The 27,468-nt window shown below is 34.7% G+C and overlaps 1 protein-coding gene across 7 annotated transcripts in view; it reads right to left on the minus strand.

Moving 5' to 3' along the window:
• The window catches only part of LOC145241414 (uncharacterized), a 607,975-nt gene that overhangs the window by 471,133 nt on the left and 109,374 nt on the right, over nt 1–27,468 (minus strand). For all 7 annotated transcript variants that reach the window (XM_080104346.1, XM_080104342.1, XM_080104349.1 and 4 more), the window contains exons 2-4: nt 21,998–22,098; nt 17,320–17,497; nt 4,749–4,821 (exon numbers count right to left, since the gene is read on the minus strand). In XM_080104346.1, the coding sequence (XP_079960472.1) occupies nt 4,749–4,821; nt 17,320–17,497; nt 21,998–22,049 (303 nt within the window). In that variant the 5' untranslated portion in view covers nt 22,050–22,098. The remainder of the gene's footprint in view (nt 1–4,748; nt 4,822–17,319; nt 17,498–21,997; nt 22,099–27,468) is intronic.

The raw sequence follows: 27,468 nt of genomic DNA on the forward strand, positions 1-27,468 counted from the left end.
ATTATATAATATATGTATATTATATATATTATATATATATTATATATATATTATATATATTATATATATATATATTATATATATATTCTATATATATTATATATTTTTTTAAAGTTTTTTTTTTAAATGTCGTTAGTTTCAATGTATACCGTTTTCGTTTAACGGGTCTAGAGTGTTATTGTAAAACCATTCACCGTTAATTTTGAGTTAAGCTCAATGTGTCTATTTAATAGCAACAGAGCATATATAGTGCAAAGTTTTGTTGAAAATTCAAACACTCACGTTTTCTTTTTCATAACCTTCGTTTATTTCCTGGATTTTTCCATTACAGCTGTTTCATTAATGAGTGGCAATTTTACGATTTATGTTTCCGTAAAAATATCCTGTCCCCACCAACTTCTTCAGATGTTTATCCATTAGATTTTTACAAGAAATGGTATATTTTTAACATCTTTTTACCCGAATACAATTTCCAGCATGTTAAAAATATATCATTTGTTGTAAAAATTGCGTTCTGGTAATGTGTTAATCGCATAATTAGTTTGTTGGGTAACCCTGAAAAAGACTGTTTGGGTACCACTAGTGCTGCTACCCCTCGTTCTCACAGTGTCTGGGTCTGCCAAATTGACAAACGTCAAGTCAGGATAAGAGTGCTCTTAACTCCCAGGTGTGCCAAACTAAAGGATTAGCTATGAAAGCCGCTAACTTTATGGAGAGCCGTTCATGCTACATGCTCTGCAGCCAGTGATGGTGTTGCTAAATAATAAATGATTGGTTTTAGGCTGAATTTCTTACCAGAAAAAATATATGTAGCATTTATTGGCAATATTTGTTTAAATTTCTGTCTAAAAATGAAAAGTTTGTTATTATTTTGTTTGTTTGCAAAAAATTGAGTTTTGTGTTTTTTCTTTGTTGTTGTTGTTGAAGCAGTTGTTGCTATTTTTGAGCTTTTATCATGTTCGGTCGTGACGTGTTTTATAAGAGCATCAGTTTTCTGCTGACGAGGATTTGAGTTTGTTGGCATAGTAGGAGCGACAATTTGAGACTGCAGCACCCATGTCATGAACACACCAGACATTTTGAATTCTAACGAATATGGTTTGTCTGAAACAAAGAACAGAGTCTTTACGCCATTCACCAACAAGAACCATTGTAAAGGTAGACCTGAAAAAGGTTGGCGGATACATCTGCCGAAACGTTGTGAGAATAACACCCAAGATGAGAACAGTAGTCTGAACTATACAAACAATACTCATTGGGATTCTGTTGTTGACTGTTTTTTGTTTGTTTGTTTGTTTGTTTTAACGGGTGTTGATTTTTTGTTTTTTATATCAAGAGTTTATGTCTGTTTAGAGTTGAAGCAACTTTGCTGAATTTGAGGGATTAATTGTTACTAGCTGGACGCCCAGCGTTGCCCGGTTGTACGATACGCTTAAACATGATATTTTAATTTATGCAGATTGTGTATGTTTTATTATAGAATCAATCCTCTATTGAATATTATATATTACGAGGAATAATTTGGTTGATGGATTAATTCGAAAAAAAAAATTAATTAATTAAAAAAATAAATATTTGATATTTGGGTGTGATGATGAATGTTCTGGAAAAGTCATTTCTGATCAAGATTTAGTTTTATAATATGCAAAAGAATAAAAAAAATTATTTGCAGCGATTTTAAACGGTACCTTTTCTTTTATCGTAAATTGAACTGATTAATAAGAAAAAAAAAATAAAATAAAATAGTGAGGTACACCCGGGCTTGAACAAGGGATCATTTCATCCGTAATCAAATGCTCTACCATTGAGCTATACCTCCAGATTTCAATACCTCAATAATTCTGTTTTTTTTTTTTTTTGTTTTGTTTTTTTTAAGAAAAAATAATTTGCTAAGATTTTATTTTCTCCCTTGCTGGTGTAACATATAAAAATTCCCTTGTAAACATTCTTTTTTTTTTTTTTTATCTATATAAGAAAAAAAAAACTGTTTTTAGGATCAGGTTTTTTTCGATTTTCGATACTTATCGAATGAATTTCTGTACAAAACATATCTAAGAACACTGCCAGACATATAAATTACCTTTGTATGAAATTTGCAAAGGATAAGCTGAGCCGTTTGGGAATCTATAAGGAAGGAAGGAAGGAACTCTCACACACACGCACACACACACAAAGTGACTTTTATATAATAGTAAAGATAGTGATACAGAAATAGTCTAGATTGGTGTTGTATTTGGTGGGACTAGAACAAATATATTTGATGTGTGTGCAAGAGTTATAGCTGATTGACTTCTTAAGATTATTAGCAGGGTTGCTATTGAAACCTACGTGAGTGGATCAGATGGGATTGTAAATTGCATTGTTATGGTGACTGAACTGAGGCATTCATGACCTGAAACTTTCATCTTTTTGCTGCAGATATTGATGGTGTTAGACTCTAAGAAAACAAACCCCTGTCACGGACGTGTTTCAGAAGCAGAGATGTATCATTAAATTCATGGCAAATGTGCATTGAGAATAATGGTGGCTATGTAGAAAAATAAATTCTAGAACACAAAAGGTCACTCGTTTAAATGATACTACTTTCTTATTCGTAGTTCTTCAATTTTTTTAGTTAAAAAATAGGAGACTTTACTTTTGGAATGCCCTGCATAGATATCTATGACTATTTGTAGGTTTGGTGTTTAACAATATTAGGCTGTTACTGTTGTTGACATGCACTAGTAATCCAGGATGTTTGAAAATGTTTGAATGTGATTTTAATTGTATCATGGCAACTATATACACACATACTGAAATTTGGGTACTTATAATTGCTAAAGTTACTGCAAAGAAGGTAGATTCCCTCTACCATGCTAGAAAATTACTCACTATTGAAAGTATTCTATACCACTACAAAGCCACCAGTCGCCCATGCATGCAGTATTGTCGCCACATCTAAGCTGGTGTATCTACCACTAGTCTCTCCCTCTTAGACAGGGTCCAAAAAGGAATCTCCAATGTAATAGGCCCCACACTATCAGCCAAGGTCCAGCCTCTGTCCCATCGCTGTAATGTTGCATTCCTTTCTTTGTTTTACAAGTACATTAATGACGAACTCATTGCACTTGTACCCCTTCAACGCACGTACACTCAAACAAACCCATCTAGCAACAAAATCCTGCCCCTTCACTGTTGAGGTCCCTAGATGTTGGAAAATCATCTACTCTAAATAGCTTCTTCCTTCAGACTGTTAGACATCGGAGTTCCTTCCCCGTTTCCTGCTTCCCTGACTGTACTAACCTGCACAAATTTAAATGCAATGTGAACAGACATCTTGCTCATCTCCTCATATAATCCCACTAGAAATGATCTCAAATAGTGACCCCTTTCGTTTAAGTGGTACCAAAAATTTGTTTGCATTAAACTTGGAAACGACCGTGATATAGTCAGCTAGGAAACAGCTCCACAGTATAGTGTTCCACGGGTCGACAGTTCTAGGAAAGAAACTCCAATGATGGAATTTTCGTTTAATTTTAGGTACAGATAAAGTGTGAGGAAAATAATTGACAGTTGTTGTGGCTAGACGAGTGTTTGTTGTGAAAGTTTTATGGTAGGGGAACCATAGATTGAAGCTCAGTCGAGCACCGATCATAGAAGTAATCATAGAGCAAAGATAGACTCGCAACGTTTCTTGTGTGAGAAAGAGGAAATAGGGAGGAGAAAAGATCCTTGCCCACTAGATTTCGAAGACGGTTGTGTACTCTTAGCAGCTCCTCTCCAGATGTGACAACAATACTCCATCTTAGGACATATTTGGCTCTTGTGCAGGTAGAGAATCGAGCTAAGAGTGAAATACTTTCTGGAATGATAGAATGATCCAACTATTTTTCCAGTGATTCTGGCAACATTTCTGATGTAGGACTTCTATTTCGGGTCAGGAGTGAAGGTCCGTCCCAGAAGTTTGTCAAAGCAAGGTACTTACTCAGGAAGGCCAGAGGATGAGTGGGCCGAAACGTGGTGCAACAAAAACAACAACAACTATGAAGGTGAGTATAACAGTCCGCAAAAAACAAAAAAAAAAGTGAATACACAAATTATGAAGTCTCATCTCAAAGGATTCCAAAATAGTATACATAAAATAAGCTTATTTTATTATTTTTAACAAATTTATTGAATTGAATTTCATTTGGGATTACGGCTCATCTACAAAATACCCATATTTTTTTAGTCTCTTTGAAATATTTAATCACCGTTTCTAACTCTTTATGCCCCCACCACCACCACTCGTATCGAGTGGATTACCTCATTCACTGTCCGACCCGGCCAAAAGTCGATACTCGACTGTTCTCCTCAAGTAATTAAACTCCACGTCTATATCTAAAATTATCTTTCTAATCTATTACATCATCACCTGATGATTTACACATAATCCATTTGTTATTATTCCCACATACCAAACTGGCCTCTTGATTCCAAATTCCTCTTCCAAATGAAAACATAATTGTTAGAATAAAATTCCATTCTATCAAGTTAACACTCCTTGCTAGTATTCCAGATACATATTTTCTAAGCATTCTATTTTCCTAAAATCAATGACGACCATAATAATCGTTTTGGTTACTTGGCATTCCCCGGCAATGCTCTATATAACACGAGGTGAATACTGGCAAAAGTAAAATAAATAAATAAATAAATAAAAGTCAAAGATCATGATGTGTGCAGTGAACACACAGAAAACACATGTTCACAAAGATATAAGAACTTACCTGTAGCCCAAGCAACCAAATCATCATTGATTCATGGTTTTCGGCTCTAAATATATAATCTTTGCCTTTGCACCTGCAATAATAATCGTTTATAAAGCAAATTATTCAGAGACATCATTCAAGACAAGCTGACACTCATCAGACATTTATTTTGCTTGTAAAACACACAAAGCTTCCATTTTTAATCAGTGTGTATTTGCTCTTATGATTTATCAACAGTTACTGTTCAAGCTTAAAAGACAGTTATTAATGAATTTATATTTCATTATGAGTTAACATTTTATATATTTCTGGCTGACCCGGTTATATAGGGTGACCAAAAAACAGGCCCCAATTCTAATTAGGCCCCGTTTCTTAGTGTTTTGTCCGAATGAAATGAAACTTTGGTTATAACTAGTTTATTATATTCAAAACATCACATCAAAACACTAGGGTCTTTGACCTTTTTTCTCTGTTCTACAGCATATGTTCTAGATGGTCTCCATTTAGCTTTTGTTTTTTTTTGGGGGGGGGTCACCCTATATGAGCAGTAGTTCAAGAGTTTATCAGTTAAATATTTTCGCACGTGCACGCACATATATACATCTACTGTTTTATATATATATATATATATATATATATATATATATATATATATATATATATATATATATATATACGTTTTATTTTTTATTACCATATCTTTCTGTTAAGTTACATTATTGTTCCAGCTACTCGGCTGTTTTTTTGGCCGTCTGGATCTTCCTCAGACTTTTACAGAAATGTTCGCTATTTTGGGATGAAAGAGTGAATGAGGTCAGGGGGGCGAGGAGGGGGGAAGAAAGAGAGGAAGGGAACAAGGGGGGAAGGTGGGAGGGGGCGCTTGGTATGTCGGTAGTGTATTAGTTTTGGGGTTTAAGGAACTTGTGGGGGAAGGTCTGGGAAGTTCATTTGTGGTGTGGCTGGGGGCATAAGGATACATGGAGGGGAAGGGGAATATGTGGGGGGTACGTAAAAATTCGAGTCTCAATGTTAAAGTTTTTATGCTTCTCGTTGGTGAGATGATTTCTTGGTAAGTATGTCTTGACCTGTTGGGTGTTGCTTATGTTTGGAGGCGGGGGGGGGGCTATGGTTCGGTTTATTTATTTTTAGTTTTTATTTTGTTGTTAATTGTTTGGAGAGGGTTAGCTAGTGGTCGCAGGCACGGGGTACACACATGCACGCGTACACACATATATACTTAAAAGAAACGGTCACATGTACACATACATCCCCGCTCTGGCGTGCAAAAATATGCACACATGTGCGCTTGCATGCATAGACACCCGCGTTGCTAGGTGTATCAGAATTTTTGTAGGAATTTTTGACACCCCTAACACGAAACTGCGAATACAATATAAAAATCTCGGAATTTCTCTGTTAAAAGTGGCTTATTTATTTTCTTTATGGATTATACTTCCAAAATAAACTATTAAAGTTGTTTTAAAAGTAATAGAAATTTTTTTTTTTTTTTTAAACAGTAATGAATTTTCCGAACTCAATATTTTTCAATTTTTAAACTTTAAAAATCTATCAAAATTTTTCTATTGATTCTATTTTTACGATATTTTCAGGGTCAATGTGAAATTTTATGTTCTTTCCAATAAACCGAATATAATATTTTAGACAAACGTTTTTTTTTTAATTCACGCCCCCCCCCCAAGTGTCACCCATTTTGAAATGTCTATTAAAAAGTAAATAATTAATTTATGTCGGGGAGTTTTATATATCACAAATTGGAGAGAAAAGGTCAATAAATAATATATTCAAATTTAAAACAAAAAAAAATCGCTTTTTTAGAAATTTACCTGTAAAGTCCGAAGTTTAAAACTTATTTTATAGGAACACATTGTTTTTTTTTGTCTTTTTTTTGTCTTTTTTTTTTAATGAAACCTTGGTCCTTGCTCCTTTAATTGAAAAAATAATTAGGGCTTGAATTACATTTTTCGAGGAGTTATAAGCTTGGAAAGACAGGGGGTCGAATAATTCACGCCTCTCATTTTGAAATGTCTATTAAAAAGTAAATAATTAATTATGTCGGGGAGTTTTATATATCACAAATTGAAGAGAAAAGGTCAATAAATAATATATTCAAATTTAAAACAAAAAAAAAATCGCTTTTTTAGAAATTTACCTGTAAAGTCCGAAGTTAAAACCTTTTTTTTTTTTAAAAAACACATTGTTTTTTTTTTTTGTTTTTTTTTTGTTTTTTTAATAAAACCTTGGTACTTGCTCCTTTAATTGAAAAAAAAAATTATTGCTTGAATTAAATTTTTCGAGGAGTTATAAGCTTGGAAAGATGGGATGGAATTATTCACTATTTTCACGAAATTTCTGACACTGCTACCGCGTTGCTCTCGCTTACGTCAAATTTTCTTTAAGGTGCTAAAATTGGGTATGCATGCATAGGCATGGATGCGCTCATACACAGATACATACACACATCGACGCCCCTGCCCCCAAGGAGGCGATTATACGGGCCCATATGCGCATATTGAGTTCCACGTGCAGTTCTAAGAAAGAAGCTTTGTTCATGGAATCTTCGTTTTGATTTAGGCACAGATAAGGAGTGGGGAAAATTATTGACTGTGGTTTCAGCTAGTCGGGTGTTTTTTGAAAAAGATTGGCGAGGGGGGACCAGAGAATGGAGCTCAGACGTAAGGGTGGGATTTTGCTGCTTGTCTGGTTTGTCATGGGTATTTACGTCGGGGTGATACTAGTGCTTTAAGTTCGTCCGAGCACTTACCATTAAAGTACTTGTAAAACAGGTACAGCAATGATACATTTCGGTAATGGGACAAAAGCCTCAGGAATGAAGATAGTTTTAGATGTTACCTTAATTTACCTGAGTAAATTTCTTTTTTCTATTTTTTTTAAAAGGGAGTCATCACTTATCAAAAGCCACTCGAGGATAAAGGTTAATAAATGCAATATGGTAGTGTAGTAATTGTTAATGGTGTAAGTTGGGTACAATTTGATTATTTCAACAAGAACTTGCTTACATTAGACTTGAAGGCTACTATACTGTAGTCGGCCAGGAAGCAGGCCAATGAAACTGTGTTCCACGGGCAGGTAGTTCTAGGAAAGAAGCTGTGTTCATGGAATCTGTGTTTAGATTTAGGCACAGATAGAGAGTGAGAGGAATCGTTGATAGTGGTTGTAGCTAGTCGATGGGTACCATTTGTAAAATAAAAACGATTTAATAAATATTATTTGTTTAAAAACGAGATCTCTGGTTTTGTTTTGGTATAAAGACTCTCCATTGCAGAATGATGTATTAAAACAGCGAATTGATGGAGACTACTAGACCAACAAATCAAACGAGCTGGAACAAAGGAAGCATAGAATAGATCAGATAATTCTGAGGAACACATGCCATAGTAGTATTTGTAGAAAAGACTGAGACTAGCAACATCACGTCTGTGATAGAGAGATTGCAGTAAAGAAGAAAGTATGGAGCCAATCCAATTACAGATATGTTTCTGCAATTTACCAAGAATATTCAAATGGTACAAAGATTCGCCAGCCCAAATATGACAACGGGACTCCATAGCAGATTTATAAAGATAATGAATAGACTCGTGTGTGTGAAAAGGTGTTTAGAGCAATAGAGAGAACCGATTTTGTGAGAATCAGAAAAAGCAATGGATTTAATATATAAACTCCTAAAAAGATTTGATGAGAAAGAAAGACTAAGAAGTTTTAGAGAGGATTTCTCATCGAGAGCAGATCCATCCATAAAATTTTGGGAAAAAGTCAAAACCCATGGATCTATTTTGAAATAACTGAGAAGCTGTGGAGTACCGAGAAATCAAAGGAGTTACCTGCCAGCAACAACGAGTTGACAGTTGAGAATGTCTTGCTATACAAACTTTGACTGGTTGAAACACCCAGCTTATGACTAAGATTAACTACTAGGACTATGACAACAGCATATTCTTTTCATTGTTTTGACTCTCGAGTATATATCTGACACAGTTAGGCACAATTAATCAACCGAGAACCGCATCACTATACATAAAAACATATAAGATATCAATGGATATATACCTGAGAATCAAAACAAGGAAAAGAATATGCTGTTGTCATAGCCTTATTAACTACTACCCTCCAAAATAGAACGGGGTTCCCACCCCTCCAAATCGAATTTCCCGTTTTTTGTTTTGTTTTGTTTTTTAATTACCATTTGCTAAATTTCCTGCGACAACCCAGTATATCTGTAACAGAGCACGGACGCGCGTATGGCAACTGTATGCAAATGATCGAGCTGTGTGCGAGGTGACGTCACGGCGAGGAGAAAAAAAAATGTTATAAAAAGAACGTGTGCGCAGACCGATGATCATATCAAAAAGGTGGAAATAAATGTTTGTTGTTTCAACGGAAAAAAATGACGCTGGAGAGTTGAAATTGATGTTTTAAATTGGCAAATACCGTTTCGTGCACAAAAAAAATCCGATGTTCTTTTTCTTCCCACTGACGCATACAAAAAAAAAAACTAAATAAATAACTCCGAGTGAACAAAGCAGTCTTCTTCTTCTTCTTCTTCTTCTTCTTCTTCTTCTTCTACACAAAATCACAATTACGTTCCGTCGCTCTCGCAAAAAAAAAAAAAAGTCTTTATATGCAGACTTTTAGTTGCGACAGTACCACAATTTGCATATCTCTCTTTTCTTTGTACTGAACGGATTCCGAGTTCGAATGACGGTGGTCATTGTGCAAATCCTATTTTGTAACCCAAGTAGAACCAACGGACTCTTGTTCGGATCCGCTACAGAATCGAGTTATTCCTTTTCGTGGTCTTACAACGAGGTTCACAGGTTAACATGTGTGTAAAAACGTGTACAACGTTACATATTGAAGAAAGAAAAAACACACACATATATATATATATATATATATATATATATATATATATATATATATATATATATATATATTACAAGGGAATCACCACTCATCAAGGCCCCTAGGCCACTCGAGGATAAAGATTAAAGAGTGTACAGTGGTCAAATGGATAGTATCATAGTAATCGTTAGAAGTGTAAATTTGGTAAAATTGGATTACTTAAGGGGACGGGCTCATCAAGAACTTGTTCACATTGGACTTGAAGACGGCCATATTGTAGTCAGCTGGAAAGCAGGTAAACGGAAGAGAGTCCCACAGGTGTGCAGTTCTAAGAAAGAAGTGTTGTTCATGGAATCTACGTTTAGGTTTAGGCACAGATAAAGAGTGGGGGGAATTATTGATAGTGTTTTCAGCCAGACGAGTGTTTCTCGTGAATGTTTGGCGAGTGGGAACCATTCATCAATGTGTGACAAAAGACAGCATACATTAGATTCAATCAATGTTGTATCTTGATCAGTAATTACATTTGCCCAATAAATTACATTTAACCTTTCTTTGCACAGTTCTTTTTCTTTCTTTTTTATTACACTAATGTCTAAAGTGTTTGAACATCTGGTCCTTATTGATTAGATATGTTATATAAATAGTTTGTTCCAGACTGACCATATTATCTATATCATAATCAAAGTCATTCAGGATAGTACACAGAAAGCAGCAATATGAGGACACCTTCTAATCAAATAAATTTAGAGTTAACTAGCGAGAGGGGGCGCCCGGCTTGGCCCAGTCGTAAAATACGTTTAAATATGATATTTTAATTTGTCCAAATTTCGCATATATTATTATAGAATCGTGATTTCAAAAGTAAAAAAAAAAATATTTGAGTGCCATCAGCTAGAATCGAAACCGAAAGCCAAACCGTACCATTCAAATCTGGTTACGTCACCATTGTACCAACGTAACACGCATATGAATTGATTAAAAAATAAACTAAGATGAGTGTCTAAAATATAACGATTTTTTTCAAGTTTTACCCCTTTTTGACCCCTTAAAAACTATTTTAACGGGCTAAAGACCCCTAAAAGAACGGTCCATAAAAATCCAATCATTTGAGGTCTCTAGCGCCGCTCTGTGACTTTTAGTTTCGGAAGAGATAAAGCTTGAAAATACGGAGACAGACAGACTGATATAGTGAGTTTTATAAATTAGATTTAATTGGTTTAATAATTAATTACATTCTTAACCATGTTTTTTAATTGACGAAATTGAAATATCGCCTAAATATCGTTGTTAGAATCAATTAAAGATTAAACTTATTAATGGCTGTCAGTTAAAATCTTTGGATCTATTTTGAAATAATTGAAAAGTCATGGAGTACAGAGAGATCGAAGAGGTTAGCTGCCTGCATCGACGAGTTGACAGTTGAAGACGGCTTGCTGTACAAACTTTCAAATGTTGAAACATCCGGCTTATGCATGAAAGTCGACCATACATATATATAAGATTAAGGGTGGTGTTGTTTGATCAACACTGCTGGGGAGCCATGATGTAATATACTGTTTTGTTTTTAAATCCCCGAAACAGTGTTTCATGGTAAACAACTGATGATCCCTTGAAAAATAAAAAAATTGGTATTATAGTAAATTCGAGAGAGTTGATGCAGTGATTGCAGGTGATTAAATGACTTACTGACTGGATGGTTTTTTAACGAATGATAAAAAGTAATTTTTTGTATAGTTTCAAATGTTAAAAACTTCAAAGACTATATATATATATATATATATATATATATATATATATATATATATATATATATATATATAGTTAGTTAGTTAGTTAGTTAGTTAGTTATAAAATATACATGGCGATTAAGCTACTCTGAATATTCCGCGTTTCATCCACTCTAGGATTCTTCAGGCTTATGCGTAAATTTTGTTGTTGTCTGTCCTTTTTATACACGCACCTTCTATTGAGATTTTAGTTAGCCAATCAACTTTCTAATATCCACCGCGCCCTTCCTATCAGCCAATGGGCATGCACTTACCGGACAAAGGCCTATTTGACCTCTGATTGACCTATTCCTTTGTGTATGCTCTATTTTGCCTGGATATCTAGCTTTAAATTTAGGTTAGTTTTTTTTTTGTTAGTTTATATATATATATATACATATACATACATATATATATATATATATATATATGTATGTATGTATGTATGTACACATAAAGATATATATATGTGTGTGTGTGATAGTTTATGTATAATCATGTTTATTTAATTTATTTATTTGTTTATTTTCTATTGTTAGGTTAGTTTTAAAATTATTTTGTATCGTTATCCTAGAGTAAATTTTATTCTGTGAACACAATTAGAATCCTAGAGGGGATGAAACGCGGAATATTCAGTGTAGCTTAATCGCCATATATATTTTATAAATTACTAACTAGCTCTACCTACTTATTGAGCACTTTTGAAGTAAATACTTAAAGTTTACGCAAAAATTTATACTTTCGTGTATTAATTTTATGTGAGTAAATGAAGTAATTATATATATATATATATATATATATATATATATATATATATATATATATATATATATATGTATATATATATATATTCCTCGTATTTCTAAGATGATTATATCCAAAATATATATATATATATATATATATGATCACCATAGTCATCCCTCTCCTATTTTTATTTTATGTTTTATTTATGGAAATTTCTCCAGACAAGGCTTGAAGCTGTTTGATGCAAGGAAAAAAAATACTTCATTAAAAACTTTCCAATGATAAGTTTTAGAATAGATTCTGACCTGGAAAACAGCAATTCTTCCATCTTTGTGAGAAACATTGTTCATGGACTGTGAGGACTAAATGACAAAATAATAGCGAAAGTTCCTATTTACAATGCCTTTCACTGAGGGTAGAGTTGGACACCAAGATCGTTTTTAACGTGGAGAAAAGGAACAAAAATTTTAAATTGTCTTAGTCGTGAAGAATTTCTCCACTACTGAGAGAGAACAAGAAACTGAAGTGTAGTATCCGAAGAAAAGATACTACACTTTGATCTTGGCCCGAAGGTCAAAGAAGCGAGAGTTACGATGCTGTCGCAAGTAAACCCAAGATTCATTTTCTACTCCCCTAGCGATAGTATACAGAGCCCAACAATAGTAGGGTGCCGTCTAATCAAATATGTTTAGAGTAGGCTCATAAGAGTAGTGGTAGATGGACAAAAATCAGAGGCCTGCAATATAAATGCTGGAGTCCCTCAAGGGTCAATCCTAGGCCCAACTCTCTTCCTGATCTACATCAATGACCTCCCAAAACACATACTTAAATCATTCGTTGACATCTATGCTGATGACACGACCATCTACGGCAACACATCAAAGGCTGTAAATGACAAAGTTCTCTCTCCTCTGATCTCGAGCGCGTGGTTCAGTGGGGGAAGATATGGCTGGTTACCTTTAATGCATCCAAAACCAAATTCCTATCCTTACATCATCAACGCTCTGATCCCCATCTGGCATCAATTGTGATGGATGGCTCTCGTCTGGGTGAGGCCCCGTGTTTTGATAAGCTTCTGGGTTTGACCTTTACTCCTGATCTGAAATGGAACACGTACATCAAGTCTGTTGCCATGGTCGCTGGAAAGATGGTGGGATCCTTCTACCGCTCCAGAAGATATCTCACTACTGATGCAATTCTCTATCTATATAAAAGCCAAGTACGTCCAAGGATGGAATACTGTTGCCATATCTGGGCAGGAGCTGCTAAAAACAACCTATCCTGCCTTGACAGAGTACAAGATAGACTTCGTGGCTTAGTGGGGGATGCCCTTTTCTCTACCCTGCAACCTCTCTCCCACAGAAGAGACGTTGCGAGCCTATCCTTGTTTTATCGTTATTTCCATGGCAGGTGCTCGTCTGAACTCCAATCTCTGGTCCCCCCTCGCCAATCTTTCACAAAAAACACCCGTCTAGCCGAATCCACTGTGAAAAATTTCCCCCACTCTTTATCTGTGCCTAGATCAAAACGTGGATTCCATGAACAAAGCTTCTTTCTTAGAACTGCACGCCTGTGGAACTCTGTTCCATCTGCCTGCTTCCCACCGGACTACAACTTGGATGTGTTCAAGTCCAATGTTAACAAATTCCTAATGAACTGCCCCCTTAAGTAAACACTTCATCAAATCTCCACACTAACGTAATGTACTTGCAATAACCCTTATCCCTGAGTGGCTTCCGGGCCTTGATAAGTGGTGATCACTGTGTAAAAAAAAAAAAAAAAAAAAAAAAAAAAAAAAAAAAGTTAATTTGAGATCAAAGAGGTTAGCTGTCCGCATGATTGACAGTTGACGACGGATTGTGTACAAACGTTGAAACACTTCGGATTGTTAAGCAGTATTAACAACAATGATGATAAAGCAAAAGGGCGCTTCTACAGAATTGGGACGAGATTTTGTAGTCGATAATTAGAGTTTCCAGATTTCAACTGATATTTTTTGTCAATTCTAATAAGTTACAACAGTAGCTTCCAAATTATGCAGTCGAAATTACCTGAATATTATTGAATTATTAAACAAAAGAACTTTAATCGTGTTAGCAGGTGAAAAATTGCCGCTACTTGTTTTAATCAAAATGGAAAATTACATCCCTTTTGAACTCTTCTTTATCTTACGATCGTTTTCATCAAATTCTATTTTTTATTTTCTTTGATAAATGATTTTCTACCTTATCGATTTTCGTAGTTTTTGGATATAATCATCGCAAAAATACGAAGAATACGTAGATACCATTGTTTTCATGTGAAAATCAATATTACGATTTCCGAAATTTCGTCCCAATAGTGTAGAAGCGCCGGCAAAAAATATTTCACTGTATCATGTGAATCCTCAATCCCTATAGAATTTCGATAATACACTAAAATACTTTTGCCTTGCCACAAGTCGACGAAGGGAAAAGTCTTTTCTTTTTTTTTTTTTTAACATTTTATTCAGTCCAAAGAAGATATACTGCCACTTTGACATAAGGGACTATTATTTGGGACCATGTTTTACAGGAGTACTTTGTAAGGAGTTCAGCAACACAGTCTGTTCACATTACATTTCTGCAAATAGATATAGTGAGGTAAGTAGGAAACAGGGAAGGAATTACAAAGTCTAGCAGTTCGAAGGTAGAAACTATTAGGCTATTAGAGTAGGAAGCTTTCTGGCATCTAGAGACTTCAACAGTGAAGAGGTGAGATTTTGCTGCTTATCAGGTTTGTAGAGGGTATTTACATCGAGAAAGCAAATTGTGGCGATTTGACAGGGGTTGGTGCTTGGTTGATAGTGCAGGACCTATTAGACAAGAGACTTTTTTTAGACCTCGTCTAAGAGGAAAAGACTAGTGGTAGATGTATCAGCCAAGATGTGGCAACAATACCCTATGCATGGGTGAATAGTGGCTTCATAGAGATAACGGATACTGTCTGGTGGGAGAAGTTTTCTAGCACGGTACACAGAGCCCACCTTCTTTGCAGCAGCCTCGTCAATATCTTTAATGTATCTGTTTCAATTCGTGTTGGCTGTGAATGTTAACCCGAAAAGTTAAAACAATGAGCTCTCAGGCGGAGTGTTATTAATCATTGCAATCGGTGGTTAAGAAAGTTTCTTTTAATTGTTGAAGGAAAGAAGCTTAGTCCTCGTCTCATTAAATGTTACCATCCAATTAAGGACATTCTACTACAGATTGGGGGTCGTTTTCTAAGGTTTCAGTCATAGCTTTGGATGTATACATTCAGTTTTCCTTCATGTCTATTATAGAGTGTGGTGTTATTAGCAAATATACCCATCTTAGACACAATTTTATCAGAGAAATCCTTTATGAATATCAGAAATAATAATGGTCCAAGGATCGACCCCCAAAGACACATCTGCATTAATATCATGTTGTTTGTATGTACAGCCATCGAGGACAACTTGGATTTTTCTCTTCAGGCATGTGTACGCAGTGTGATGACGTATGGAAGTAAAACTTGGGCAGTGGGAGTTGAGGACATGTGTTACATGAAGAGAAATGATATAAGAATAATACGATGGATGTGTACTGTAAGTCTTAAAACCATGCTTAGTTCTGAAGAAGACGATTAGTCTAGATATGGTGCGTGCAGAACAGGAAACCGATGATCAGTGGTATATCCATGTTGAAAGAATGGAATGGGTAGAAGTAGAACAGTCAAGGTATCAGATTTAGTTCCAAGCAAAAGGCCTAGGAAAACGCTGGTGCAAATGATTAAAAATGGACTGGAGGGAGAGAGGGATAAAGACCTGGTCAGAGATATGTTAGTTTGGAAGATTTATTTCTTAATACCATCTAATACATGCCAGCGTGTAAAATGGACGTTAAAACCGATGATGATGATGATGATGATGATGATGATGATGACGACGACGACGACGACGACAACGACGATGATGATGATGATGATGATGATTCGCGTTACTTGCCACAAATTTCTGGTATCCATCATAGACGTGCTTCCGCCAAACGGATTTCTCTGAACCCATTCCCTCCCAATCCTTCACATTCATGCTGAAGACCACCAGGCTGTTTAGATTGTATCAGTTCCAAATACTTTTAAATAACGATAGCCGTTAGTTGATGGGTGAAATGATTCACAAACTGGAAGTCAAAATTTAACCTTTAATAAACAGAAGTTCGCGGAACCACATGACACTCAGAAGAAGGAAGATTTTTTCCAATATGTAAAATTTATAGAAAGAGCTTTATTGTTTCAACGAGCAAGTCTATCATATGTAATAAAGCAATCTATATATCTCTAAAAGTGAAATTGTGTGTGTGTGTGTGTGTGTGTGTGTGTGTGTGTGTGTGTGTGTGTGTGTGTGTGTGTGTGTGTGTGTACATTTCCCTACCAAACCACTTTGTCAATTTTTGGTCGACAGACTCGAGATTTAACATAAGGGGTATTGAATTTTGGGAAAATCTTTTTAATCGGTTTTCAGCTAGAAATTTGTCTGTCAAGGGGTCAAAGTTCAATGATTTAACCTTTGAAAACTCTACCAAACTCCTCCGCCAACTTTGGGTCAAAACACTTGAGATTTTACCTGTAGATTACTTGGACATTGATCAAACTTTTTAATTTCATTTGAGCCCGAAACAATAGATGTTAATGGGTCAAAATTGGGGTAAAAGTTTTAAATAATTTCACCTCTGCGGTCTCTACAAAATTACTCAGCCAATTTTTGGTCTAAACATTTGCAATATTTCATAAAGTGTATTCAGACATAGGGCAAGCTTTTTAATCGGTTTTTGGGCGAAAATTTGGCCGCTAAGGACTCAAAGTTCAAAAGATTTGACCTTTGCGGTCTCTAGCAAACTATTCAGTCAATTTGGGGTCTAAACATTTGAAAATTTACATAAATGGTATTCAGACATGCAGCAAGCTTTTTAATCAGAAATTTGGCTGCCAAGAGGTCAAAGTTGAAAGAGTTGACCTTTGCAGACTATTAAACTCCTCCGCCACTTTTGGGTCTAAACACATGAAATTTTAGATGTAGGTTATCTGGATATGAGTCAAACTTTTTAATATATATATACATATGCACATAAAGTTATGAACAGTACATAGGGCCTGAACAAAGCCAGGTTGAACTGCTAGTAATTATTATAAAGACGAAAAAATATTGTCTAACTTACATGATGATGAATTGGTTCTGTTGTTCTAAGTCAAGCATTATGGCCGCATCTTTAATATCCACGTTTTCTATTGGAGCGGCAGAATGCGAGTCGGCCTCATTCTTGTAACACAGCAACTGACCGCGGCTCTCCTCAAAAACAAACCAAAGCCTCTTTTTGGTTTTCAGTTTTTGAAAAGCTGGAAAAGAAAAGAAAGTTTTTTTGAAGAATGAAGATGTGTGTGTGTGTGTGTGTGTTTGTGTGTGTGTGTGTGTTTATATATATATATATATATATATATATATATATATATATATATATATATACACACACACAGAGTAGATAATAAATAAATTAAAACTTTCGTGTATTTATTTCAAAGAAAAGTAAATTTTTACTTCAACGGCAACTCAACACTCACCTTCAAATTGACGACTTTTAAAGGTTTTTGAGTCGTAGGCACCGCCAAAACTGGGGGAGAGGGCAGGTAAGTACTTTTTGACGGACCGTCTTTTTAAAAATCTACCAAAAATCAGATAATTATCCGATCAATACGACATTTTCAGCGATTATTAAGAGAAGAATGAACTTTATAACAGTGTACTTATTTTTCATAAACGATATTTATATATATATTTTTTTTGCTTACACCCCCCTTTGTTTTGAGGGGGTACAAATATGCTTAAAATAATCATCTGAAACTGAACACAACATATTGTGTTGTTGTAAGGGACAGAATTATAGATTTAAAAAAAAAAAAAATTGTTTGCATACCTTATTTTGACGTCTGAATATCCGAACTTCGATTGTCTTTAATTATCCCGCTTTTGAGTTTTGAATATGTTAAGTAAAATAATAAATTTAAGTTAAGCAAAAAAAAAAAAAAAAAAATTTTTTAATATTTATACGAAAAAGCCATTTTAAAATCTTTGATAAATAAATTAACAATTTTTTTTTAGCGAGCCGAACAATGCATGACCATTATTAAACAGGGCATGCTTTGAAGAATCGATACAAAAAAAAAATTCGATAAATATTGTGCCCTTTGTGTTAAAAATAACATCATTTTTTCGATCAAGTTTGAAAACGTTTGCCGCCTTTACACTACGGTGAACCAAACGCGCTGAAATAATTTTTTTTATTCTGCTTTAAATTGCCCCCCCCCATTTTGGGGAGCCTGGCCCCCACACAGATATACATTAAAAACCAAACTCATACAAATGGTCACCCATCTGGTACTGGCCAGCCTCAGCGTTAATAATACATTGAAATTTTCGTCACTGAAAAATAAGGTTTTTTTTGGCCTGTTTGGTCTTCCATAGTTTGCTTTTTATCAACTACAAACGTAAACATTGTTGATCTAGACTCTAGATCGACGCCAAGTAACTGGTTGCCTATATGAATAAATGGAATTATTTGAAATCCAGGTACTTATATTATAATATTTTTGCATATTCTCATAGAAAATCATCCTGAATCTTAGTTAGACAACAAATAAATAAATTAATTATTTCAAAAACCTTTTTTTTTTAAATATTTATGTACGCTTTTTGTGCAAGACAAAAAATGTCAATTGTTAACTTTTGGGGAAAATTAAACATTTAAAATTTAATTAAAAATTGTAGAAAAAGTTTTACATTATTCTGCTTTATATATGATAAAATTCAGGGTTTTATGTTTCTGGAAAAAAAAGTTACTCAGAAATAATGGATTTTAATAAATGTACTTTCGTTTTAAAAAACAACAACAACTTGATTTTTCGGCCATTTTTGGTGGTGCCTAGACTGAAATCGAATATTAAGATATTCTTTCTGGATATTAAGATATTTTTTCCAATGTATAACTTAATGAATTTCAGTGGCCGCTGTCATTTTTAACATGAGGAGGGGGTGTTTTGTAATACGCCTGCACATTAGTACTTATTAAGTTGGGGTAAAAATGGCCGCCAGTCAAAACATAAGGAATTACATTGGATAATAAAGGTCTTAATATCCAGAAAACTACATGTCTGTCCCAAATTTAAATGTGATATTCATTTTCAGCATACCCGAAACCCTATATAAGTCGTCAATTTAAAGGTGAGTATAGCAGTTAAAATAAAAATCTGATCATACGGTATCACTGGACGAATACTTAACATAATTAAATCCTTCTTAAAAAAGAGAAAAATCCAGGTTGTCCTCGACGGTCGTACATCTAAACAATATTATATAAATGCGGGAGTGCCTCAAAGGTCTATCCTTGGACCTTTATTATTCCTAATATTCATAAATGACCTCCCTGACAAAATTGTCTCTAAGATGGGTATATATGCTGATTGCACCACGCTCTATAACAGGCACGACAGGAAAACAAATGAACACATATATAAGGAAATGGTAGAAACACTACAGGATGACCTTCAAATGGAATGGGGACAAAAATGGATGGTCACATTCAGTGCTGCCAAGACTAAACTTGTTTCCTTCAATAATTACAAGAAACCTTCTCTACCACCAATAGCAATGGCCAAAGATTCATTATCTTAAAGTACTTTTTGAAACTCCTTGGCCTAACGTTCACAGGAAACATGAGTTGGAACAATTACATTGAGAGCATTGTCAGGACCGCTGCAAAGAAGGTAGGCTCTCTCTACCGTGCTAGAAATTTCCTAATGCCCGAAAGTATCCTGTATCTCTATAAGGCCACTATTCGCCCATGTACGGAATTTATTGTTGTCATATTTGAGCTGGTGCATCTGCTACTAGTCTCTCGCTCCTAGACAAGTTTCAAAAGAGAGTCGCCAACCTGATAGGTCCTGAACTGTCATCCAAGCTTTAGCCTCTGTCCCACGGACGAAATGTTGCATCCCTCTGCCTGTGTATTTTATGCCTACAAGTATTTTAATGGTGAATGCTCTGACGAACTGCAAGCACTTGTGCCCCCTCGACGTAAATACCTCTGACAAACCCAACAAGCAGCTAAATCCCACCCCTACACAGAGATCCCTAGATGTAAGAGAGCTTTCTACTCCAGTAGTTTCTTCCCCAGAACCGCTAGACTTTGGAATTCCCTTCCGGGTCCCTGCTTCCCCAACTGTACTGACATGCAGAAGTTCAAGTGTAACGTGAACTGACATCTTGCTACCCAATTCCCTACATAGTACCCCAGTAGCTTATGTCCCTGATAGTAGCGCCCTACATAAAAGTGGCAATGTGCTTTGTTTGGGGTGAAAATGTAATAAAAAAAAATATATATATATATACACCAAAAGAAAGTATTTATCTGACATTTGTTTTTTGTTTTTTTTGTTTGTTTGTTTTTTTGTAAGAAGAACGAGAATGCTTGTTTTAAAAGATATAATTGCCTCTAATTTTCAGTAGATGGCGATATTATTAAACCTTACATAAATGCATTCCTATTTACTCCCCCCATTGCATATGGCGTGCGTGTGATAAAATCAGCAGCAGCCATAGAATAGCCGACTAGTGTAAATAGCAGCCATTTTAGTGATATGCAAATTAGCAAGTGTGTGCGAGCTTGAGTAATAAAAAGGGCAGAGAAAGGACAGCACATGATTGAACAAAGAGAAGAAGGTTGCGCTCTGAGGAAGATGGACATGTGAATACGAGGGTGAGACAGCGTTGGTTAGTGCCAGTATGAGGTGGTGGGGAGAGAGACTTTTAAAAAGCACATTATATCACAGCGTTGTAAAACACATATGCGCGAAAAGACTTTTGAAAGATAACGAAATGTGTTAGTTTAGAAGAACCATGAATAAATGCATTTCATTTGTACTTAAAAAAATGCTGAGTCAAATTTTCATTTCTCCCCTTTCTTTTTTTTTTTTTTGTTTGTTTCTTTGTGACGAAGTATCAGATAACGTGTGGGTCCGAGTGTTTAAAATGTAACGGCACAGTTAACGTATAATGGCCATGTTACACCACGAGGACAGCAAGGCACAACGTCGGTTTTTAATGTGGGGAAAATCCTGCTCCCACCAAAGAGAGGCACTCTAGATTCGAGCAAAAATAAAAAATGTCTCCGTCTAGAAGGACTTCTACACTAACCGAGGACAGGAAAGATTAAGTGCAGTATCAGAACAGATACTACACTTTAACTTATTTAATTACAGAAAATATTAAAAAAATACTTTTAAAACAAATTAGGCACAAAGTCAGGAATCGGGGGTCGTTAGCCAACCTTTAGTCAAAAGTGATATAAAATATATGTATCCCACTTTTAACTAGAATCAACCCACTCACCACAATACCACATTTACTCTAGAGGACATTCTTCTTAATATATTCTTAAATACTGTACTCTGTTCCCAGCCAAAAGGTCAAATAAATGTGTGCGTGTGTGTGTGTGTTTTACTAGGGTTTTATCACTCATCAAGACCTAAAAGTCACTCGAGGATAAGGATTAGATAAACCAACGTCGTGACGGTTGGTAATGATGATGGTAACCGAACAGAATTTGATCATTTAAGGGGGGGGGGCTCAACAAGAATATGTTTACATTGGACTTGAAAACGACCATGTTGTAGTCAGCTGGAAAGCAGTCCCGCTGTATTATTTCAAGCTAAATATCATTAACAGTAAATTATGCAGATAAATGAAGAAAGCAAGTATGGAATTTCCACGGAGTCCTACCAATTCCATATATGGTAACAAAATAATGCTTTCCACAAGTAGAAGTAAGAGAAACTGAAACTTACCTCCTCCGGCTTTGAAGTGCAAATAACCGGAAAGGCTGTGCCAACCTGACATCTTTGACTTTCACTTCTTCAAACAATCTTGAAAAAAATTTTAGGATTCACTACAAAATAAAAATATATATATATATATATATATAAAAACTAAATAAAAAAAATGTTAACAAATATCTTTAAAATGATTTATTATGCATTTGTAGATGCTGTAGGATAGAGACATTCTGGGTGAATCAGGAGAACAGGTGATTTGAAGCCCGCAGCAAACAGCGTTAGATAAAAAAAAATTTTCTATTTTATTTTTTTAAGAAAAATAATAAAGAAATCAATAAATATTTCATAAAGTAATATATATTTTTATAACACTAAAAACAAATTCAAAACAGTGAAACACGTTTTATTTTTAGGTACGTGCAAAATTAATGGCCGATGCTGAAAATGTATAAACATTTTGAGCTTTACTTAAGAATTCACCAAAAATCAGGAAATTTAATCAATTTTAATGAAATTTACAGTTTTTATCAAATAATGATCACGGTGTATAATGAACCTATTATTTTTTTTTGTTTTGAATCTTCGTGGAAATACATTATTTTGTTTAAACGAAAAACACCTTTCATAAAGTTATGGTTTTCAGTAGTATGAATTTATTCTTGCTTTTTATGAAAATAAAGCATCGTAAATTTTAACAATTACAAAAATTTTTTTTTTTTTTCAGGAACATTACGAAAATCCCTAAACGAAATCGATATAACTCGAAGAAAAATTAATTTTTAGAACTAATGATATTACCATTGAATTAAGCCTTGTTTATTAATATTTTCACATAAAAAAGTTATAATTGCAAAAAAAAAAAAAAAAAAACATAAATAAATAAATAAATGAATAAAATTCAAGGTTACATTTTTTAGCGTAAGTAAGATTTTAATATTTTCATTGCATGAATGATCGTGCAATCATCAGCGTAACATATTTTTATATAATCTTCAAAAATAAAATAAAATTTTGAAAATGTAAAAGCATGAACACATAAAAATGATTGAATTAAAAAATGTTTAAAAAATTATACAAGCGTTCACTATAGGTATGTATGGATGCACGACTCTGAAAAAAAAACATAAAGAAAACCAGTTGTTTTTGTCCCTCTCCCTCTCTCCTTCCAACCACCTGGCGTCATTTTCAGATACGCCTGCAGAAGTTTTTATGTGCTTTTTTTTTAATTTTGCCGCCATGTTTTATTTGGCATTAATAAACAAACCTCATTGCTACATTTGGCACATTTTTGGATAATTATCTTTTTTAGCAAAAGTTAAGTACATTTAATTTATTGATTCATTAAGACTTTAACTTAATAATTTACTTGGAAATAATTCCAGAAAACTTATATTTATCCCGTCAGAAAAATTTAAACGCCATCTTTTTCATAATGCATTTCTTACGTGAAATGTGGGAATTTTCTGATTTGCGATAAGATTTTTCTATGTATTTTTTTTAGACACTTTTTTTTTCTTTGAGAGATTAACTTGAGGTTATAATCTTTCAAACACAATCAAAAAGTAATCGAAAATTAAAAAAAAATATTATGATCAGCCGGCGTTCAAAACCATGTCTCCTAACGAGTCAGCCATTAAAATGCACGTACCTATTATTTTATGCAAAAAATAATAAAGTAATAATGTGAATTTTTTTTTTATCTAACACTATTTCCTGCGGACTTTTTAAGTCGCCTGTTCTTCTGATTTGTCACATTTTGGTCAAAAAGTAAAAATAAAAAATTTATAAAAAAACTTGTTTCTTTATTTTCATACCATCTAAACAATAACATATAAAGCAATTCTGTTTCTCATCGCATCTTCTCCATGTGACTGATAATCCTCCAATAATGAAACAAACGTGATCTTTTTAAAGAATGATTAAGGCTAAATTGAACTTTAACGGTCTCATGGAATTTATTGTTAGACCATCCTTAGTGAAAAATTAGAAAGAACAAAGATGATTGATAAAGTCATAAGAAGGTTGTATACCAGGATGTCAAATTGACAGCTATAGTATACCGCACAGTTGTTCAAAAAGCTCCATTGTTCCACTCCCACAGAAGAGACGTTGCGAGCCTGTCTTTGTTTTATCGTTATTTCCATGGCAGGTGCTCGTCTGAACTCCAATCCCTCGCCCCCACCCTCGCCAATCTTTCACGAGAAACACCCGTCTGGCTGAAACTACTGTCAATAATTTTCCCCACTCTTTATCTATGTCTAAATCCAAACGTAGATTCCATGAGCAAAGCTTTTTTCTTAGAACTGCACGCCAGTGGAACTCTCTGCCGCTTGCCTGTTTCCCACCTGACTACAACTTGAACATCTTCAAGTCCAACATAAACAAACTCCTGACAAACCGCCCCCTTAAGTAAGACACTCTATCTAAACACCCAATACTAATGATTACTACAATACTATCTCATTGATTACTGTACACGCAATAACCCTTATCCCTGAGTGGCCTTCGGGCCTTGATAAGTGGTGAACCCCATGTAAAAAAAAAAGTCAGAAGTCATGATTGTAGAAAAGAAACATTCAATCAAAGAGTAAATTAATGACAAAGTTTTATTCTCACATATTTTATCAAATTTAATTCACACTTTTACTCAACCAACAAAAAGAAAGAGGTTAAGAACAGATTTGAGGTAAAATTTTATTAAAGGTTTCATCTATATATATAAAAGGCAAAATGTGTGTGACCATTTCGTGTATGTCTTCAAAAGGCTTTTCGAGCACACGGTTCCGATGGCGTTACGATCGCTTACAACTGTTTATATGGGTCCTATATCATAATATGTAGGATTTGGGAACGCGGGTCGTCTCTAGATTTATTTACGTCGACTTTTATGAGATTCGCGCTATTTCGCTTTGTGCACGGTTTTTCCTGCATTTTAGTATAAATACAGTGAAAAACGTTGGGTTCTCGGCTTTCGCTCTGCTTTCCCCCCTTCCCACCATCATCTGGGGAAAGTGAAAACTAAAAATAATTATCCCGCGATGACCTCATTTAGCGTCGTCCTGTCAATCAAACCTCTTTTACCTTTATAAGCTTTAACGTAACACATTAATCAATTACTCTCACTCGTGGTCGAGACCGTTAAGTATTGGCATTGGTTTCCACCTCCGCGTGAAAGCTTCCGGGTTCAATCCCTCCTCCTGACCAAACGTTTTTTCTTTATTACTTCGCTTATTCTTTAGTTTACCCCCCCCCTACACAGGTTTATTTATGCCATTTTTTTCCGTTTTGGATTTTTTTTTTTACATCGTCTTTTTTATAATATTTAAGCAGGATTATTAATTACCCCCCCCCCTCATACACACAACCTACAAATACCCGGGCAACGCCGAGTACCGCCCCCCCCCCGCTAGTACCATATAAAAGAAACATTTAGTCAAAAAGTAAATTAACGACTGAAATAAATGGGGTTGTAAAACATAAATATGAAGAAATAATTTAGATGAAAACGATTCTGTGTAGATCAACAATATTATTTACTTATTATATGAATACAGCAATTACTTTAAATGAGGACGTATTTAATTGTCTGTCACTCAGCGAATGTCCGTTGAATATTTCCCATTTTCGGCTACTTCAAATCCAGGGTCACATAACTCTGCTTTCCAAAATGTCTTAATCAAGGGCGATAACTTTCAAGTAAAATTACTCCCTTTTGAAACAAAAATATTTTAAAGTATTATTATTTTCTGGATTGAAATCTGTTTCATTTGGCAAATGATGAACTTGAACGAGAATCACCCCCCCCTTAATTTTTTTTTCAAGATAAATTCAAATTTTACGGTAACTTTTGTTTAAATTATTATTTTAATATACAGAATAATTATTGTCCTCTCTCGTCTCATATTAAGAAAACCAAAAAAAAAAAAAATTAATGGAGGGGAAGGTGATTCTCGTTCAGGTCCGCCTGGCAAAGTCTATTCTCAGATATTTTTATCGACTTTATTTCCCACCTTCATTCAACAAACAAAAGAAAGTGATAAAGAGCCTATTAAATGATCACGTGCCTTGACGGAGAAAGTGTTAAAAGTCCAAAAGTCAATACAAGGAAAATGTTGCTTTGAGTCGATAGATCTGAACAAGGAAAATGTTATTATGACCAGAGTTTTACAACAAAGAGCACACCCCAGGAGCATTGTACATATATTATGCACCTTCAAAACCTTTTAAAATATTCCAACGAAACTGAAATCCGGGGAATATTAATTAATTGATGTCAAATACCTATTGTTAAGATTTTAGGTGTGAATCCTAAACATATAAACATATAAATTCTGTGTAAATTAATTGCCATATATATTTTCATAACTTACTAACTCTACGCATGTGTTGAGCACTGTTGAACTAAACATTGAAAATCGATACATAAAATATTATATCTCCTTATCAAATTTTATGTGGATAAATGAAACAATAATTATATATATTTAAATGACAAAATGTCTATATTCCAAATTTCAAAATGTTCATCTTACGGTTTATTTTTTTCAGCATGTTAAAATGTTCAATTTTTAACAGCATCTGTTTTGTAACACACACACACACACACACACACACACACACACACACATACACACATATATATATATGTTCCAGTAAAGCAACTGGTCCTGACGGCATTCCAATTATAGTGCTCAAAAAGCTTCAACCAGAACAAGCGCCCATACTTACAAAGTTAACATTCACGTTGTCTTAAGGAGAAATGCTTCCCAACATTGACTAATGTATACTCATTAACTCTTATCCTCGAGTGGCCTCCGGGCCTTGATAAGTGGTGATTCCTGTGTAAAAAAAAAAAAAACTAAAAAAAGAAACACCTTGGAAAATCTCATTAGTATGCCCTGTATTTAAGAATTCAGGTGATCGTTCATCCCCCTCTCAGTACAGACCAATAAGTCCCCTGTGCGTTATGAGTAAGCTGCTGGAATCTGTGATAAATAGTCCACCATCTCAGCAAAAATAACCTTCTTAGTGACATGCAATATGGTTTCCGTTCTGCTAGATCAACAGAAGACGTGCTTATAGTTATATCTCATAGGATTAGCAAATCTCTCGGCGGAGGCTTCCTCTATAGGGCAATTGCTCTTGACATATCAAAGGTCTTTGATAAGGTATGGCATAAAGGTTTACTTCACAAGATCTCCAGCTATGGTATAGCTGGAAATGTCTTCTCAATTATTAAATTATTTCTCTCTGATAGGTTCATAAGAGTAGTGGTTGATGGGCAGAAATCAGAAATTCTCAACATTAATGCTGGAGTTCCTCAGGAGTTCATCCTAGGCCCAACTCTCTTCCTGATCTATATCAATGATCTTCCAAACCACATGCTTACATCATTCGTAGACATTTATACTGATGACACTACCATCTATGGTAGCACATCAAAGACCGTAAATGACCAAGTTCTCTCTGACTCTCTCTCCTCT

This window comes from Euprymna scolopes, chromosome 20 (genome assembly GCF_053919585.1).
Source record: "Euprymna scolopes isolate OS-2025 chromosome 20, ASM5391958v1, whole genome shotgun sequence".
Classification (NCBI taxonomy): Eukaryota; Metazoa; Mollusca; class Cephalopoda; order Sepiida; family Sepiolidae; genus Euprymna; species Euprymna scolopes.